This window comes from Egretta garzetta, unplaced genomic scaffold (genome assembly GCF_000687185.1).
Source record: "Egretta garzetta isolate BGI_Z169 unplaced genomic scaffold, ASM68718v1 scaffold230, whole genome shotgun sequence".
Classification (NCBI taxonomy): domain Eukaryota; kingdom Metazoa; phylum Chordata; class Aves; order Pelecaniformes; family Ardeidae; genus Egretta; species Egretta garzetta.
Window position 1 is genome coordinate 555,900 of NW_009258281.1, and position 17,291 is coordinate 573,190.

Below are 17,291 nucleotides of genomic sequence, written 5' to 3' on the forward strand. Positions count from 1 at the left end.
ATATACAGCTCATGCTTGGAATAGAGAGTCTAGTGTAATCTTTGAATTTGAAAAGTAAAAACCCATCACAGCATATCCTGTGTAGACAAGTGTGTCCAGATGCCTTACTTCAACCTGACAGAATAGCAGCTCTGTACTTAGTAGCACATAAAAACAGCTCATGGGGAATCCAGATAAAAGGAAAGGTAAGAAACTACCCACTCCTTTTCTTCAGCATAACATGGCAGAGCATAGTAGGCATGCTGGTGGAGAAGGGGGACATGCTGATCCACTGAGAGGACCTTTCATAAAAAGTTCACATCTATAATCTGCTTTAATCAATTAATATGTGAGGAAAGAAGATTCCACCATTCATTGTGGAAAGGAAGAAGAGCATTTAAAATGCAAGGCCTTTAACTTAACAGAATAACAGATTTATCTATTTCTCATACAACCTAAATGGCATAGTAATTTTTCCCCCCACTACCTCATCAAGAATAGGATTTGGTTCTGAGCAAATGTGTTGAAGCAGAATCTAAGTGTAGCAAGCACAGCAATTACTATCTAGAGAAACTGTTTACAGTTGCTGTGCACAGTAACTATTCATGGGAGCTCAGTTCCCCAAATGTCTATAAAGCTCACAATATTAGATGACTTCCAGATAACCCTGACATGCATTTCTCTGATGTACGTGCTTATCTGAATTCTGCCTCCCATGGTTTAATGTATTTCCTTGTGCACAGGAATACACGTGTTCTACAGGCATAGGAGGTGCTGAATATGGAAGGTTTTCGCTTAGCAAATTTCCACATCCATGCTTCACATTTTGGCTTAATTTCTGATTAGCTTGCATGTGCAAGCAGTATGGTGATACTGAACTACATTTATAACAGGCTCCAGAACAGGCTGTCTTCATACCTATGAACTATTGCACCAATTAGCTACTTTTGCAGTGATATGTAAGCTAGACATTTTATACTGAAAGATCTGTGGCAGAGGGTAAAGTATTTGTAATAGAGCTTTAATCTCAAATGTGCTTCCTTCCCTGGCTTGTCAGGACATTATAGCTAAATTTCAGAGATGATGCAAAAGCTGTGACTGATTTTACTTCATGTAACATTATAAGCACTTTGTGAAAAGCCCACAGTACAGAATACAACCAGCACAAAACTCAGTAGGTTCTCCACGCAGAGGGAATGCAAACAGTGCCTGGCTGCGTACCTTGCTTATGACTGACTATTTTTTGCTTGTAGATTCCAAACTTTCTATCAGTTCTTAAATCCTCCAGTGTCACCTCTCACTTCTGCTCTGTCAAAGGCAACAGTGTTAAGTGGTCTTTTGAAAATCTTCTGGTAAACACCTTTGCACTTTCATCCCTGCTACCTTTCACGTCTATAAATATCCATGGGCCAACTTGACTGACCTCTAAAAATTTCCCCTTACTTCTCATGCCTACAAAAAAGTTGCTAATAAATGGTCTGTGTAGTACAAAACATTTTTTATGATGTTAAATAATAACAGAATGGTTTCACTGAAATTTTGTGCTCTCTTTGGCTGAAGCTTTTGGCTTCTGCCTTGGTTATCAGCTGGCTAGAGGAGAATCATGCTATGGACCTTCTACCACTCTTCACACAATGGAGGCCTGGTCTGGGAAGAGAGGTATTAATATAATATCAACTAAGTAAATTTAGTTATTATTTTAAATTAATTTAGGTATTGTGTGGCCAGTGGTAATCTGGTAGGAACATTATTACACACATACACACACTAAATTGCTTTTTTACTAATGACTCATTTGTTTTATTCTTACCTCTTTCACAAAAGTGATTAAGTTGAAAATGACCTTTTGAAGATTGTACTTGTGGCCCGATCTTTTAATTTTTAATTACTTACTTTGCTTTAATTGTTACATTAGGAACTATTAAGAAAGCAGCCACCTTCATAATCAATAATTTAATTAGAGTTTTAGGACCAAGAAGTCAATGCAAATGTTATTCTGCAGTCAGGCCTTTCTCAAAGCTTTTGAAAGAACTTTACTCCCCATTTTGTTTCAAAGTGACACTGGCGACATAAAAATTAAATTCATACTTACAGCAATATATCATGCCCACACATTATAGATATGCACAAGCAGCTGGTAAGAAGTTCAGATCCAGGTCAAACTATTTTCTGCCCAGACAGGAATACAGGCTGCTTCTCTCACTTCATTTCTAAATAATCAGTGACACAGCCAAATGCCATTACACAGCACACTCCAACAGAACCCATTCCCTGTACAGCATGCCAGGAGCCACGCTATCTGAGTGTTTACTGAAATCTATAGTCACACTTTTCCCCTGGCTAGAACTTCAAATATTTTAAATTTATCTATCTATAACTCTCTAATTACTACTAATATTCTCAGATAACCGGCGGCAACTGAAAACTGATCCACTCTAATTTTACAGCTGATGAAATCTGACTCAATCAGTAGTGAATTAATACCCTCCTCCATTCCAGTGTTGCCTCTCTGGCTGCCCTTGCAAGTTTACAACACATCAGCGTCAGCGATACATCACCGGGAGCTGTCAGTGGAGCTGTGAATTGCATGGCCCGCTGCCTGGAATATGGATGTCCCTCATTTGTAATTATAGGCATGTGTTTCATGTGACTACATCACTCCAAAACGCCTTGCCCAGAAGCAACCCCCTAGCTGGTAAGGAGTGAGTAAAAAGAAACTAATGCACTGAGACACAGGCAGCCAAAGGCACCTCCCCACCACCCGCCATTAGACTAGGGGGGACCATCCTGGGGAATGCGAGGGAAACACAGCACAAGGATGAAAGAGAGCCTTGAACAGAACAGAAGCATTGGTGAAAGGCACAAAAGCTTGCAGAGGGGAAGGGTGGCTGCAGTGCCCTGGGAGGAGGGAGGGAGGGAGGCAGGCAGGCCATCAGGGGCGCTGGCAGGTTTGTGAGCTGGGCAGCAAACAGGAATTTAAAGACAGGTACATTCATAGCTTGCTAAGGAAGGATCAGAGGACTGTTCTGACCACAGGAAAGGCACCAAGACTCACTCAAAGGTACACAGCAAGTTAAAACCAGGCCAGGGTGCACTGCAGGAAGGCTTGCCTGAGGGGTGCAATGGCATTTCTAGCTACAGGAGGAAACTCAGGCAGAGCCCCTGGGGCAATCATGACTGTACAGGAACAGAAGCAACAGGCTGCGGAGGACCCTGTTGCTCCCTTTTCTAGTAGCAGCTTAAACGACTGTGAACAGCTTGATGAGAAGCTGTTACTTTAACTAAATAACTGCATCACTGGCAAGACAAAGCCATTTATACATTTCATATGAATTAGGAGTCAAGCTGGATATTAAGTTTTAACATATAGAACTGTCTTGTCTTCTCAAAGACTTCTGAAATGAAGAATTTAGCTTTTCCATGTTGTGGAAACAAGGCAGAGGAAGACAATGTGTTAAAAGGGGCTGCCTTCCCGCAGGCAAAAGGACTCCGACATGCAGTGGACAGGCCCAGGCATGCCAATGAACAGGAACAGCTTAAGAGGTTATAATTATTGTTTTATTAAGAGCCACTAATTCACCTGGAGCTTTGCAGAACAAGGTAACTTGTCTGATCTAAAATGTTTAGAGTCTAATTTAAACCTAGTTTAACAGGGAAAAATGCCCGTGAGATCAACTGATTATACAGTTTGTTAAACTTTGGGTTTAATGGCTTGATTTGGGAGCAAAGTCAGGAAGGCAAGAAAAAGGAGGGACAGGTCAGCAATGGCAGGCCAAATGAAAGACCTGTCATAGTTCTAGTCTGAGGGTTATTATTGGGACAGCAACCAAACACAGTTTGAAGGATAATGCTTTTCCTGCCTGGAAGGAAGGAAGGCAAAAAACAAAAAAAAAAAACCACAGCAAAACATCAATGTAGGATGCTTTCTTGCTTGCATTTCGGTCAACTGGTCCAAATTGTAGAGTTATATGCTCATTATTTGAACTTTATTTTTTAATCTGCCTTTTTCCCCAGAAATTGTTTTGGAGGAAAGTCAGAATGTAGCATTTTTAAAAATGACAGTGAGCATATCAAGCTTTTTCCAATTATATTTCCAGATTAGAAAGAAATTAAGACATTTTTCCTCAGCCATGTTTTTGGTTTTGAAAAAAAATGGCACAAAGTCTCTAGGAAAGCATCCCAAACAGATTTAACATAAACCTCTTCAAGTTTTACTTTTGTCTTTTGTGGTATTACTTCGTGGAGAAAACATAACCTGTATTCACAGCTATTTGTTCTTGATTTCATATTTTATTGTGACACATAAATTCCTTTTCATATTAAGACAGGGAGTTTTAAAATATGAACCCATTATTTACAAATGTGTAGAACAGAATCAGGAACATAAAATTAGTTACACTTCATGCCCGGAACTGGCCTTATCCTTGTATGTCCCTTATTTACAGCAAAATAATTCAATTACACTAAGAGATTTGAAGTTTGCATGGAAGAACTCTCCATCTCCCATACTGATGACTTCAATTTTTGACCTACTTTTGAAGAGGATTGACTCGAACCATAAACTCCCTGTCAAAGATTTTTTTTTTTAAACAACCCGTCCTGCCTATCCACTCAGCTCTTGAATTCATTCCTCAGGAGTTCAAAAGGATTCAAATAAAACTGACAAATCCAATACCCTGAGGATATTCTGACTGATAATTTTGTGTCTAAGATGTTTACTTGGGGATAAATCAACTGGGCTAGGCCAAAAAATGTAAAGACGACCAGATCAGCTTTCAAAATAACTCGCTTTGGCTGTTCTATGCCTGTCTCATATGCCTGATCCTTAAATACTCTGACATTTTTCCTGAATTTGCCTCGCGAATGCCCATTAAAAATGAGCACCGGCATCACAGATAGGCAGCATCCCTACAGAGATCTGGGTGTTCCCACATACTTTAAAGCTACTGATAAAAAAGTTCTGACAAAATCCATGTTAAAAACCAAGCAGTCTAAAAGATAATTTATATTTCACTGAAAAAAACCAAAACCAGAACAGGTTATTTTAGGGAAATACCAATTTTAAAATTACTAAATTCTGACAAAATCAACACTGAAAAATTAATGGTCTAAAAGGTAATTTCATTAGAAGAAAGAAAAAAGGTTATCTAAGGAAATCACTAGTTTGGAACAATTTTACTGAATTTAATCAAGCAAGAGTTAACTAGCTTTCTGGCACAATACAGTTGCAACATGAATTGCAGCAGGGTTGTCCCATGCCATAGACATCCCACGGTGGGAGAAGATGGGCTGTATGGTGAAGGAAGAAACTGCAATACTGGTGCTTAGATCAGCATCATTGTAATTATTCTGCATCCATATGAAACATAAGCAGCTAAGCCCTCATCATTAAAATGCTGCACCACAGCTGGCAACCTTAGCAGAGAGCTCAAAACCTGGTGTATGTATTTATTCTCTGGTAGGACTCAGCGTGAAAAGCCCTTTTAAATAGGCACTGTCCTTAAACAATCTGTATGCCTTAAATGGGGTGCCTTTTACAGTTCCACAAAAATGCAAATTACACCGCCCCAAATTCTTGGGGATTTCATAGAATCATAGAATCATAGAATCATAGAATCATAGAATCATAGAATCATAGAATCATAGAATCATAGAATCATAGAATCATAGAATCATAGAATCATAGAATCATAGAATCATAGAATCATAGAATCATAGAATCATAGAATCATAGAATCATAGAATCATAGAATCATAGAATCATAGAATGTTTTGGGTTGGAAGGGACCACATGCAAATTACACCGCCCCAAATTCTTGGGGATTTGCTTTGCTATTTCTTTGAACTCACAGACAGATCATTTCAGGATCTAAAAGTCTGTTGGGTAGATCATGAAAAGCCAAGAAAGAAAAGTCCCAGGCAGTACCTTACCACCACCACCTGTAACCACTCTGTAGAACAAGGGTGGTGGGGTTGCTGTGGACCACAGGAAAGGTGGTGCCTGACAGCTGGGCTGAGGACCCACTCTGCCACTTCAACCAGAGGGGGCATTCATTTGGGTTTCCCTCCTGTTGCCCAGCGACCTAATTGCATGGAAACTTAAACTCTATCAAACCTTGGCTAACATTCAAAAGCCATTAGCAGAAAATGATAAGCAGACATTGTGAGTACAGAAGCCTCAATTTATTAGGAAATAATGCTTTAAAAAGGGCTGTACATAAGACCCTTTTTTATCCAATGCCACATTTAAAGAAAAAAACCCTGCCCTAAAGGAACACCCAGCTGCCTCTCATTCTTTTCACTGCCTCCTTCTTCCTAATGTCTTTCTCTGGGTGTAATGTGGCCCTAAAAGTCCAGCCTGCCCTACTATATAAAGTGTGGCTGTACCACACTCATGAACCACTTCCAGCGGCTAAGAGAGAACCAGTTTCTTCATGCCCATGAAGAGATACCCCTGCGTGAGCCTGAAAGAAGGCTGTGCTTGGATTCCCACTCCTCTCCCTCTCTTTGAGACAGGGAGAAACTTTACAGAAGTCTTTGAGGAGCATGATGGCCACAGCCAGGTTCTATTCAGCAGCTATTTGCTGCTGTTAAGGCAGGATTTTGGACAACCCCATCCTGTGTTTTCCATTTTCCTCCGAGATTGGTGACTGCATTATTCATCAAAAACCATGCTACCTCAGACCTTCTAACTTTTGATTGTGCTGTTCAGCCTACAAATTACTGTCAAAGATAAAACTTGATGCAGAGCTAGAACTTGCATCTGGTCACTGTTCTTCTGCGCTGTCTTACCCCTAATTTAAGGCCTTTTGACCCAAATAGTAAAAGGCTGACATGCTTGATGCTTTCTTGCCTGGATGTCAGGGATATTAGTTTGATAGTGGGGTGGGAATGGGATCCTTTAATTTGTGTTATATGCCAGCAGTCTCCTTCAAAAGGAATGCAGAAAAATAGGGCTTGTCTTAAATCCCTAGGCAACATCGCATAAAGTCAGGAATATATCCTGGATAATTAAAAGATTAAACTACAAGCACTGGAATATCAGTGATCAGTAGAGGTCAAAATGGACAACAATTATTAAACAATATCTCAAATGTTTAGTATTTCACAAAATCAAATAGAAAAATAGAGCATTGTATGAATCTAACTTTTTACAGAGCTGTGCACATGCTGAACTTTATTCACAAGAACAGTATCACTGAGGTGAATGGGACTGTCCAGTTAAGTACACACACATCTTCCCAAATCCTTGATGGGCCCATTTCTTAGGGCATTACTACTGAATGCTGACTTCTAAATGACAGTCACTGCAAAACTTCTTAAAAAAATAAATATCCAGTTACAGAACTTAACATTTCAAAAATCAGAAAGCAGGTGAGATAGTTACTAAATCAATAAGTTTCAAACATGTAGAATGAAAAATGTGTGTACCCTTTTTTCCTCTATTTAATTATTTAAATGCATAAATATTTGGCATTTTACCTGTCTGAGAAAGAGCAAAGATTCAGACAAATCTGACTAGCCCCAAGAAATTACTCATCAGAACGTGGGAGATGCAGATGAGTGGCAGACTGCTTATCATGAGAAGAATTAACCCAAGCAGGTGAACTTGTATTCTTGGGGTCTCGTGTTCTTTTGCACCTCTCACATTTATCATTGGGCACACTTTGCAATTCATGAGTAGAGATGCTCACTCTGATATGTCAGGGAGAATATATTCTGGTGAAAAGCCAGAATATGCTTGTCTTTCTATGAAACTGGCATAAAGAGAAATAAATTCTGCAGCTTATCTTGGCATGAGAGCCACCAGCTTTACTGGCAAGAAATTCCTACCAATGAATTGCAGCCTTAGTCTCACACCATACATCTTATCTACTGGGAGTCTGGCAGAGTATGAGGATGGTTCCCATCCAAATCCAACACCAACTCCATATTTTCTCCCAGAATGTTTGGCAAAAGCCATAATCATCTAAATACTGTTCATCCTTCTGTGTTCTCATTTCCCTATAGGCAACATATATCTTATTTTTAAAATTACAGTCAATGGGCTGTAGATTTTTCTGTACCACTAGATCTGACCCTATGTTATCCAGGAAAAAAAAATCAAAGAAAGAAGAAAAAGTAATGTCATGTGTTTCAAAAGTCTGAAGGCTGCATTATAGCTTCAACTTAGTAATTACAGAGATTTATGTTCCATTCTGCCCCAAATCCAGAGCTCATTGTCCATTCAACTTGCACCGCTTTGACTTACAGTTCTCTACATCCATTATCTTTAATAATAAAGAGCTGACTAAAGTTAATGATTGAAGAGCAAGATGTGATTAATAATATGAATCTAATTTATGAGCAAACAAACTGGAGTATGATTTTCATGTTTCATTAAAATTATCTTAAATGTACTCCTTAATGCTAATTGATCTCACAGAGGTGAGAAAATATTCTGTTCCAAATTAATGGGAGAAAATAATTCATCTTCTTTCTGGAGGGAACATTTAGTATCATTCAGTATTTAGAGGGAGATAGCATCTTCACAGTGATTTCACCACTTAAAGTGGTGTTTCAATGTGGGCACATATCTGAAATCTGCAAGATTTCTCACTGAATAGGGAAACAAATCAACAGAATACACAACAAAATGCCGCATACAATGTTTTGGTTATTTTTCGCAAAAGGTCTTTCCTATCTTAGCAAAATTACCCAAAGCTGAAAAACAGTGGTGGTGAACAAAAACTGAGGAGGCTTTTTCCAGAAATTTATCAAAAACCCCCTCTTTTATAATTCTGTTGATTTGCTATGAACAGGGGGTTACTGAGACATTTGTAAGATAAAGTTCCTTGCAGGATTTATTGAAAACAAAACAAAGCAGAAATCTATTCTTCCACCGAGTTTTTCACTTTTGTTTGTATTTCAATATTTTCTCTCTTTTTGAATGATTCATATTTGGATATCAAATATTCTTACAGACCAACACATTTAAGAATAATGAGTCTTGACTGGCTTAATTTTAACTTGTACTTTATGTCCAGGATTACTATTAAATGACCTTCTATTCTGTCTGTTTCTATGATCCATAAAGAGAAATTGCCTAATGAGCATCTCAAATAGTCCACTGTCATTTTCATGTCAGTTTTTCTTATCTATGTTTGTATAGCTCTGATGACAATACCTATTAATACACAGCGATAGCTCTTTGCCTCCTTCCTCTCAAATCCCGTCCATGAATACAACTTTATTCTGGGCCGAATCTTGTATCTTTACGCTGTTTGAGAAATGCAAAGTGACTTTAATACCAACTGAAGTATCAACTTGAGTATTTCAAGAGTTGCTCTGTAAGAAATGCCACAACAGCAGCAATAATTATTGAATTTTCTGATGAAAGAGAAAAAAATTCCTCTTGCCTTGTTCTCGTATTGTACTTGAACAGGATTTACATATTTGGTATGCAAAGCAGCAGGGACAAATACACGCTCCAATGTACTAAATCCATTTATACCTATACCAAAGAATGAAGGTAGAGAAGAATAAAGGAAGACATGCAGAGTTTCTGACACCACCTACAGTGATACATTATGGAGAAAATAATACATATTCCATGAGAAATCAGCAGTGAGTTCTGGGGGTCAGGGGGGATCCCTTCTAGAGGAAGAACAAATAAATACAGCTTATGTTTCTCCTATGGCATTTTCCCCCATTTCCTTTGTACATAACTTAAAGCGCATGCCAGCACTTACAAAAGAAGCTCGACAAAACTGACCTTCAGCTGCTCTGTCTATTGAACTGATACAGCACAATGTGCAGCAATGCAGTCTTCCAGACACAGACCATCAGTTGCTAAAACCACCATCACCTATTTAAGTCTACCTGTTTATTCAGTGATCTCGGCGCATGTCCAGTTGTTGCATTGTGAGGACTCAGTCATTTCGGATGTCAAGGCACTTGACATTCAGGATAATAAGAACAAGAGACAAGTTTAGGTAAATTAGTAATGCATTTCATCTATCATTCCTAGCTACTCTTTAGAAAAAATAAACATTGACAGCTATTCATCACCCAAGCACTACACCACAGAGAAAATAAAAAAAACCTAAACCAGTTAGTGTTTGCTTCCCAGTAATGAAGGCTATAGTGGGAAAGTAAAAAGAAATGGAGAAGCAGGTTTTAAATGATTGAATTGCAAGCAGTAACAATGAAAGCACCACTTTATGTTTCCTGGGTGCATCCTCAAAAACTTTGCTGATGCAGACTTTACAAAGAACATGGATGAAAAGGTAGGATAGGGACAGCACTATTTCCTTTTTAATATCATCTTATTCCTTCTTGCTTACAAAGGGTCTAAGAAATCTATAACACCAGGCCAACATGCACCTTGAAGCAAGCTAGAGAGTGCTGGCAGCCCGACTTTCTTCTTAAGGTCTGCAGAAAGATTTACAGAAACAAAGTGAAGCCTGGGAGTTCTTCACTGAGGGTAAGGTCTTGTCACTGTGGAAACCCAAGAGGCCTTTTCCCTGAAGAAGAGGTCTCTCACCATGGATGAGCACCACCAGTAGCCATTATAAGCTGTAAGTTCTAAAAGCAGATGTGAGGAAACAGAGGTGAACTCCAAGCATCGAGGTCTTTACCATGAACTGACCACAGTTCAGATAGAATTACTCTGTGACATGGTTCTGGAAGTTCTTTCAAGAGTGAAGACTTCCAACTATCCTGCCTTCTCCCAGTTGATTAGCTACAAAGTAATACCTTAGAGGGTTTTGTTTTGCTTTCTTATTAGTTTTGTTTTCTTATCTTTTAATGAGTTGATTTCTGAGACAACACTATTGATCCTCCCCAGTTCAGGGTATGAACCTGATACAGATGGAACACAAGACAGGAAGCTTTTCCAATTGTATGAAAGAACCACCATGACGCCGCTGTAGAGAAACAGTTCTCTCACAAAACAGCCTCAAGTTGGCTATATAGCTATGATCATATAAAAGCTTTTTGGCTTCTGTTTTGGTTTTGGCATGCACACCAGACAATAATGTTCCTTCAACTGGAGCACAGAAGAAGAGAAGGAAGAGCCCAAGGATGCCTCACCAGGACAACACAGAAAGCAACAAACAAATCCGGGATTATTCAAACTGAACAGAATGACAAAGGCTTCACTCCTACACAAAGCATGTCAAGAGGGGAGACAATTGAAATGAACCATCATTCACTGATCATTATGGCTGTACACACAGGTTGCCCATGCTGATATGGGTTTCAGTCTATGATTGCTTTAGATATACATGAAACTTCATGAATTCGCAGTGCTTGTATTGTTATACCCTGTGAAAACATACAGGTAGGTGAGCATACTATGAAAAAAACTAATCAATGTAAAATCAGTAGCAGTTCTATCCTCTTTGTTCAGCTGAATCAAAAATAGTGCAAAAAAATAAAAGCCAACAACTCTTCATAAATTATTACAGCTTACAGTGAGAGCTCAGAATTTTATTCCCTGCTCATGTGATTCTGACAGTAGAAACACACCTCCCCTGAGCTGGCTGCTGAATATATCATTGGGGCTTGCAAATTAGATTACTGGGTGGCTCTTAACTGAGAAATTTCTTACAATATTTATTAAGGAAGCTGTCAGCAGGGAGAATTAAAGATGTGATTCTTTTTTTTTTTCTTTTCTTCCGGCCTGTATATCACCAGAAGACTCTTGCAGCTCTTACAGGTCTTGTATCAACAGGAAAGAAGATCAGTATCTGCAGATCAGATACAGGCCAGTAGAGCTAAAGGGTTTTGATGGACACTACCCCGACCACTGATCTAACTGACTTCTCAGTCCTATTTTAATGCCTTTCCATTTTCCAGACTGAAATGCATATGCTGTGCTGAGCTGAACACCAACCCTGTCCCCACAGAAGGCATAGTCAAAGTTCGGAGTAGAAATATTACCCAGGAAATATATTTCAAAGGAATATTAGATTCCACTGGTATAATTTTACAGAATCTATGTTTTTCTATTATAGATAATACATTATACTATTCGGCATTATCTGTTATATAGACTGCATGTGTTATTTTATCACAAGGACTCATTTTAAACTAGTCATAAAGTATTGTGGCTGTTAGAGCTCAGTGCGCAAGATAACATATTCATGATCACTTGATATACGACAATAAACTTCAATAAAATAATTTTTTGTTTTACTCTCATGGTAATGTTTTATACCACAGAACATGCTTTTTCATCTCAGATCATATACTTTTATTTGTGTATAGGTATGCCATTTTTTAGAAGTGACCAATGATTTCCTGCTTGGCTGTTACACTGTAAGGACTCCAAGTTGCTGAACAGTTTCTGACAAGCAAAATCCTGCTGTGTGTTTCTGTGGGCACTTACTAGTTTTGAAAGCATAGACAACTTTACATACCACAGTATGACAGTGTTCCACTGGAAGAAAAGGGGATATTTTTCCTGCGATAACAGGGTGTATGTATGTCCTTTTCAAAGGTGGGGGGAGAACAACATCTTCAACCTGCTTAAGTGGCTTGGGGTGAAAGAACACAGGAAAAGAAAGTAAAGGAGAAAAGAATATTTTGTTTGTGAGTCACTGACACAAGATACGCACTATCCCAGGCAGACAGGCTGCAAGAACAGGCTTGTGAGAGATTAATTAGGTGCCAAAGCAGGAAGGCCCATTCAGAATCCCTTAGCAAGGTGAAAATGGACTAAAGTCATGGACCATGACAGCAGCAGAAGGGAAGGAAATGATTTGTACTTTTCCATCAAGAACATAAACACCCAGACCTGATGTAGTTGTCTGTCTCTCTCCTTGCCACTTCCATATCATTGCGTACTGATGAGCGAGCTCTGCCTCTCAAGATTTAATTTACCACTCTGGTAACTGACTGACTGATATTTCTAAGAACCTCCAACTGCTACATTAAATAAACTCATCTTTCCTTCCAGCTGAGATATAATTTCAGCAAGACTGTCTTGTATAAAAGCTATCTTTTGGCCAGAAAGGGGAACATTTTATTTAGATTTTTTTTTTTCCAAAAATAAAAGAAGTTGATATGAGGGGTAGAGCATTGCCCTGTTTTTCATGGGAGCTCATATTTCTATCCAGTGGTTCAAGTTTATCTACATTAGAATAAATCTGTGGCAACACTCATTATGCAATGGTTTTTTCTCTTTATGAACCTCATGGATATAAGCTTCACCATCTCTGAACATTTTAGTTCAGAAGAGAGAGGGAATGATCTATGAACAGTAGGTTAGGCATTTGCAGTACTCTTGTCACTTACATCCAGAAACAGCGGTCCTGAATCAATGATGCCATGGTAGAAATACTGCTCGGTAGTTCAGTATTTTGCAGATTGCATTCTGAACCTCATCTCAGACACAGATTCCAACCCTCATCCTTTACCTGTGTTACTACTACTTTTTCAATGCAAAACGTCAGTTAACACATTTTCTACACTCATGACTAATTATCCTCAGTTTTCTCTTTTTCTCTACAAAGTCAATTCCCCTTCCCTTAAATCCAGGTAAGGTAATGACGTCCATCAATAAATCAGCCTTTATGCTACCTCATCAGGTTTTGATTTTTCTTAACAGGTTCAGACAAACATGGACAGACTGTTATAGTTATAAGAAGCATACCTATACCATGAATGTTGGCATTTAAATTAATCATACCATTATCCAGAGGATAGTGGCCAATGGCTTGATGTCCGGATGGAGACCGGTGATGAGTGGTGTCCCTCAGGGGTCCGTACTGGGACCGGTGCTGTTTAATGTTTTCATCAATGACTTAGACAGCGAGATTGAGTGCACCCTCAGCAAGTTTGCGGATGACACCAAGCTGAGTGGTGCGGTTGACACACCAGAAGGACGGGATGTCATCCAGAGAGACCTGGACAGGCTAGAGAGGTGGGCCTGTGTGAAACTCATGAGGTTCAACAAGGCCAAGTGCAAGGTCCTGCACCTGGGTTGGGGTAACCCTCGGTATCAGTACAGGCTGGGGGAAGAAAGGATTGAGAGCAGCCCTGCCGAGAGGGACTTGGGAGTACTGGTGGATGAAAGGCTGGACATGAACCGGCAATGTGCGCTGGCAGGCCAGAAGGCCAACCGGACTCTGGGCTGCAGCATGAGAGAGTTGGGCTTGTTCAGCCTGGAGAAGAGAAGGCTGCGGGGAGACCTGATTGCGGCCTTTCAATACCTAAAGGGGGCCTATAGGAAAGATGGGGAAAATCTTTTTGGTAGGGCCAGCTGTGACAGGACAAGGGGTAATGGTTTTAAACTAAACCAGGGTAGGTTTAGACTAGATATAAGGAAGTACAATGAGGGTGGTGAAACACAGGAACGGGTTGCCCAGAGAGGTAGTGAAGGCCCCATCCCTGGAAACATTCAAGGCCAGGCTGGATGGGGCTCTGAGCAACCTGATCTAGTTAGCGGTGTCCCTGCTCACTGCAAGGGGGTTGGACTAGATGACCTCCAGGGGTCCCTTCCAACCCAAAACATTCTATGATTCTATGATTATCGATATCACTAGCTCAACAGCGATGGGATAATTTTACTTGCTCAATTTTTAGAGACTTCTCTTTGGAGAATCACATTCCAGAATCGTTCATTGAAATTCAAAAGGGCTTTCAGTAAAACTGCATTGAAAACAGAAGATATGAAACATTTCCACTTACATAAGACTTCCCTGAATATTAACAGGCTGCTGCCTCTACACTAATGGACGATAGCAGCCAAATAATGCACTAGTTAGGTATTGCATCAACTGTACAATAAATGAAAAGAAAATACAGGCAGTGGGTAGAATTCTCTTGCCCTGTATACTTTCCTATCTGCACAGAAGGAGTTAAAACTCAGTAAGGACAAGAAGCCGGCACACCCTGATGGGAACATTTTATAGTCGCCTGGTACATATTTATTGCTAAAGGCTATGGAGGGCACAAAGCGCTGGACAGCCTGCCGTGCTCCATACCAGCTTAGTACTCATTTCCAAAGACACACAGCAAACCAGAGCGACAAGTGAGATTACATGTTACCAATTCTTTCGCTATCTAAGTGTTTCAAAAAAACCACACAACACATGCTTACTAGCAATCCCATGAAAACAGGGCAAGCTCTGCCTCCTTTCTTGATTTTTTTTTTTTTTTTTTTTAAGCATGCGGTTTCTATGTTCAGCTCCAGTTGGAAAAATCGGGGGGTTGGGGATGATACCATTTCAGTGATTAGTTAGGTAGTCAGAGTTACTTATTTTATTGCCATACCATATTAAATGTCATTTCAAGCATGGTAATTAAAAGTCAATCCAAATCAATGAGATTAAGCATGTACTTTTGAGTCAGTGCCTCTACCAGCCATCTATTTACACACCTTCCAAAGGAAGACATTCAGTGCACTAACACTCTCAAACTGTACTCTCCTTCCCAACAACTATTCTCTCAAATCATCCCACGAAACAAACACTAAACTAAATGCAGTCTCATGTCTATTGAATAACATTCTTTTATGTGACCTGCAATCACTAACAGGTAAAATGTCAAGCTAAATTACACCAGAAAGGCACCTGCTATGAAGGTGGACACAACATTTCTCAGGAAGTTTTGTAAGGTCACACAACCACCAGCCTCCAATCCCGTTATCGTAATTGTAGTAGTTAAAAGGAGAATACTATCACCAAATCCTATCACTTTCCCAGTATATGGCTTTATCTCCAAAATACGTTTAAATTAGGCATAGAACTTTTCTACCCAAGATCAATGGGCAAGTATAGCAAATGAGCTGGCTTAAGACATTAAAGTGCCAGTTTGTTTTATGCTGTTATAAATGCACCCTATCATGTCTTTACATTTTATGACCTCTATTTTATTTCTAGGTAGCTTCACATATGACACATCCAATTATTCATGTCAAGAATGTAAAACTACCAGTATTTCAGTAAAAAGTGCCTACCATCATTTATGACAATGATCTTTTTTCTTGCCCCATTATTTCACTAAATGTAACCCATTTTGTAAGACACTGACATGTGGGGACACCTCCTCTATAACGTACATTTCTCTTTGAAAATATATATGCCAGCACAATGCTGTCAATACGAGCCACTTCATTCAATTATTACTTATCTTCAATAAAATGAAGCTCTCTTCAAATTGTGAAAGTTCATTTGTGCCCTCCTTCAAACTAGTGGCTGACACTTCGAAAATGAAGTGGTAAAGTATACGCTACTACTGGTTTTGTGAAAATGTAAACATTTCTTCTCAAATGTTTATAAATATTTAGAAAGAAAATAGAAATTAAATCTTTCTGTGTGTAGTTTCTCTTAATAGTCAGCACTCATGAAACGTTTTAATCTTTGCAACCCAAGCGCTCTGCAAAACAAAGAGCAATGCCCCAATTTAAAAGCAGCTGTAAGTCAGGGTTTGCCTAGCAAGGGTCAGTTTGCAGAGTTACTCCCGAGTTATTAAATCATGTGAAATCACTTCATATTGTTGGTTGCAGATAATTTTAATTGTTACACTTTTTAAACTCACGGTGAGCAGAAGCAGGATTAAGTATGAAACCTTTCTGTCATTGCTCACATCAGAGGCTGCTTTGAGCTCGGCCAGGTAAGGCTGGCTGAATCAATGAGCATGGTGTGTAAGTCCTGCTCCCACTGAAAGTAACACAAGGTTTGCCACTGATGTCAGTAGGAGCAGGATTTGATCCAGGTTTATCACCACAGGAGCCTGACAGCCCAGGCTTTTGGTCTAGTGCACCGTAAATTGAGCATGTAAAAGGGAACTGATCTCTGAAGTGGTATGGACTTAACTGGTAAGTTCAAGGGTGCAATTCTTTCCCTTCCTCTGTCCTTTTCCTTTTCCTTCTGCCAAAAGCAAGGGCTTAGCAACTAGGAAGGCTTAGCCAAGGAAGAAACCCAAGCATGATATAAATGTTGTACTAATATTTTCTAGGTATATAAACAAACATTACTCCTCTGACTCAGCAAGTTTACAAGTCTGCAATAAAATACTGCTGTATTGTTTTCTTAGACCTCCTTGAGAAACATGAGACCTTAGGAGTCATACCTCTTAAAACACGGAGGTTCTGAAATAGATCAAATCACTTCTTTTAATTAAAAGGACACAAGTCAACTTTAATAGTTACATTTTTGTCTTGGTAAGTCTTGAAAGGCTGCAGCAGTTTATTTTTCAGAGTGCAGATTTCTTCTCTAAAATTTAGCAAAGTTCTTTCCCCCTTACTTTTCGGAAGCTGACTTGAGCATGGCAGGTTTCCCTTAACACCAATTTATAAAGACTCAACAAAACTGTCACCAGCC

At 39.3% G+C, this 17,291-nt stretch overlaps 1 protein-coding gene across 1 annotated transcript in view; it reads right to left on the reverse strand.

Moving 5' to 3' along the window:
* Window positions 1–17,291, reverse strand: part of SPAG16 (sperm associated antigen 16) — a 416,421-nt gene that overhangs the window by 154,018 nt on the left and 245,112 nt on the right. The window contains 1 exon segment of the mRNA XM_035891998.1: window positions 6,404–6,433. Coding sequence (XP_035747891.1) covers window positions 6,404–6,433 — 30 coding nt within the window.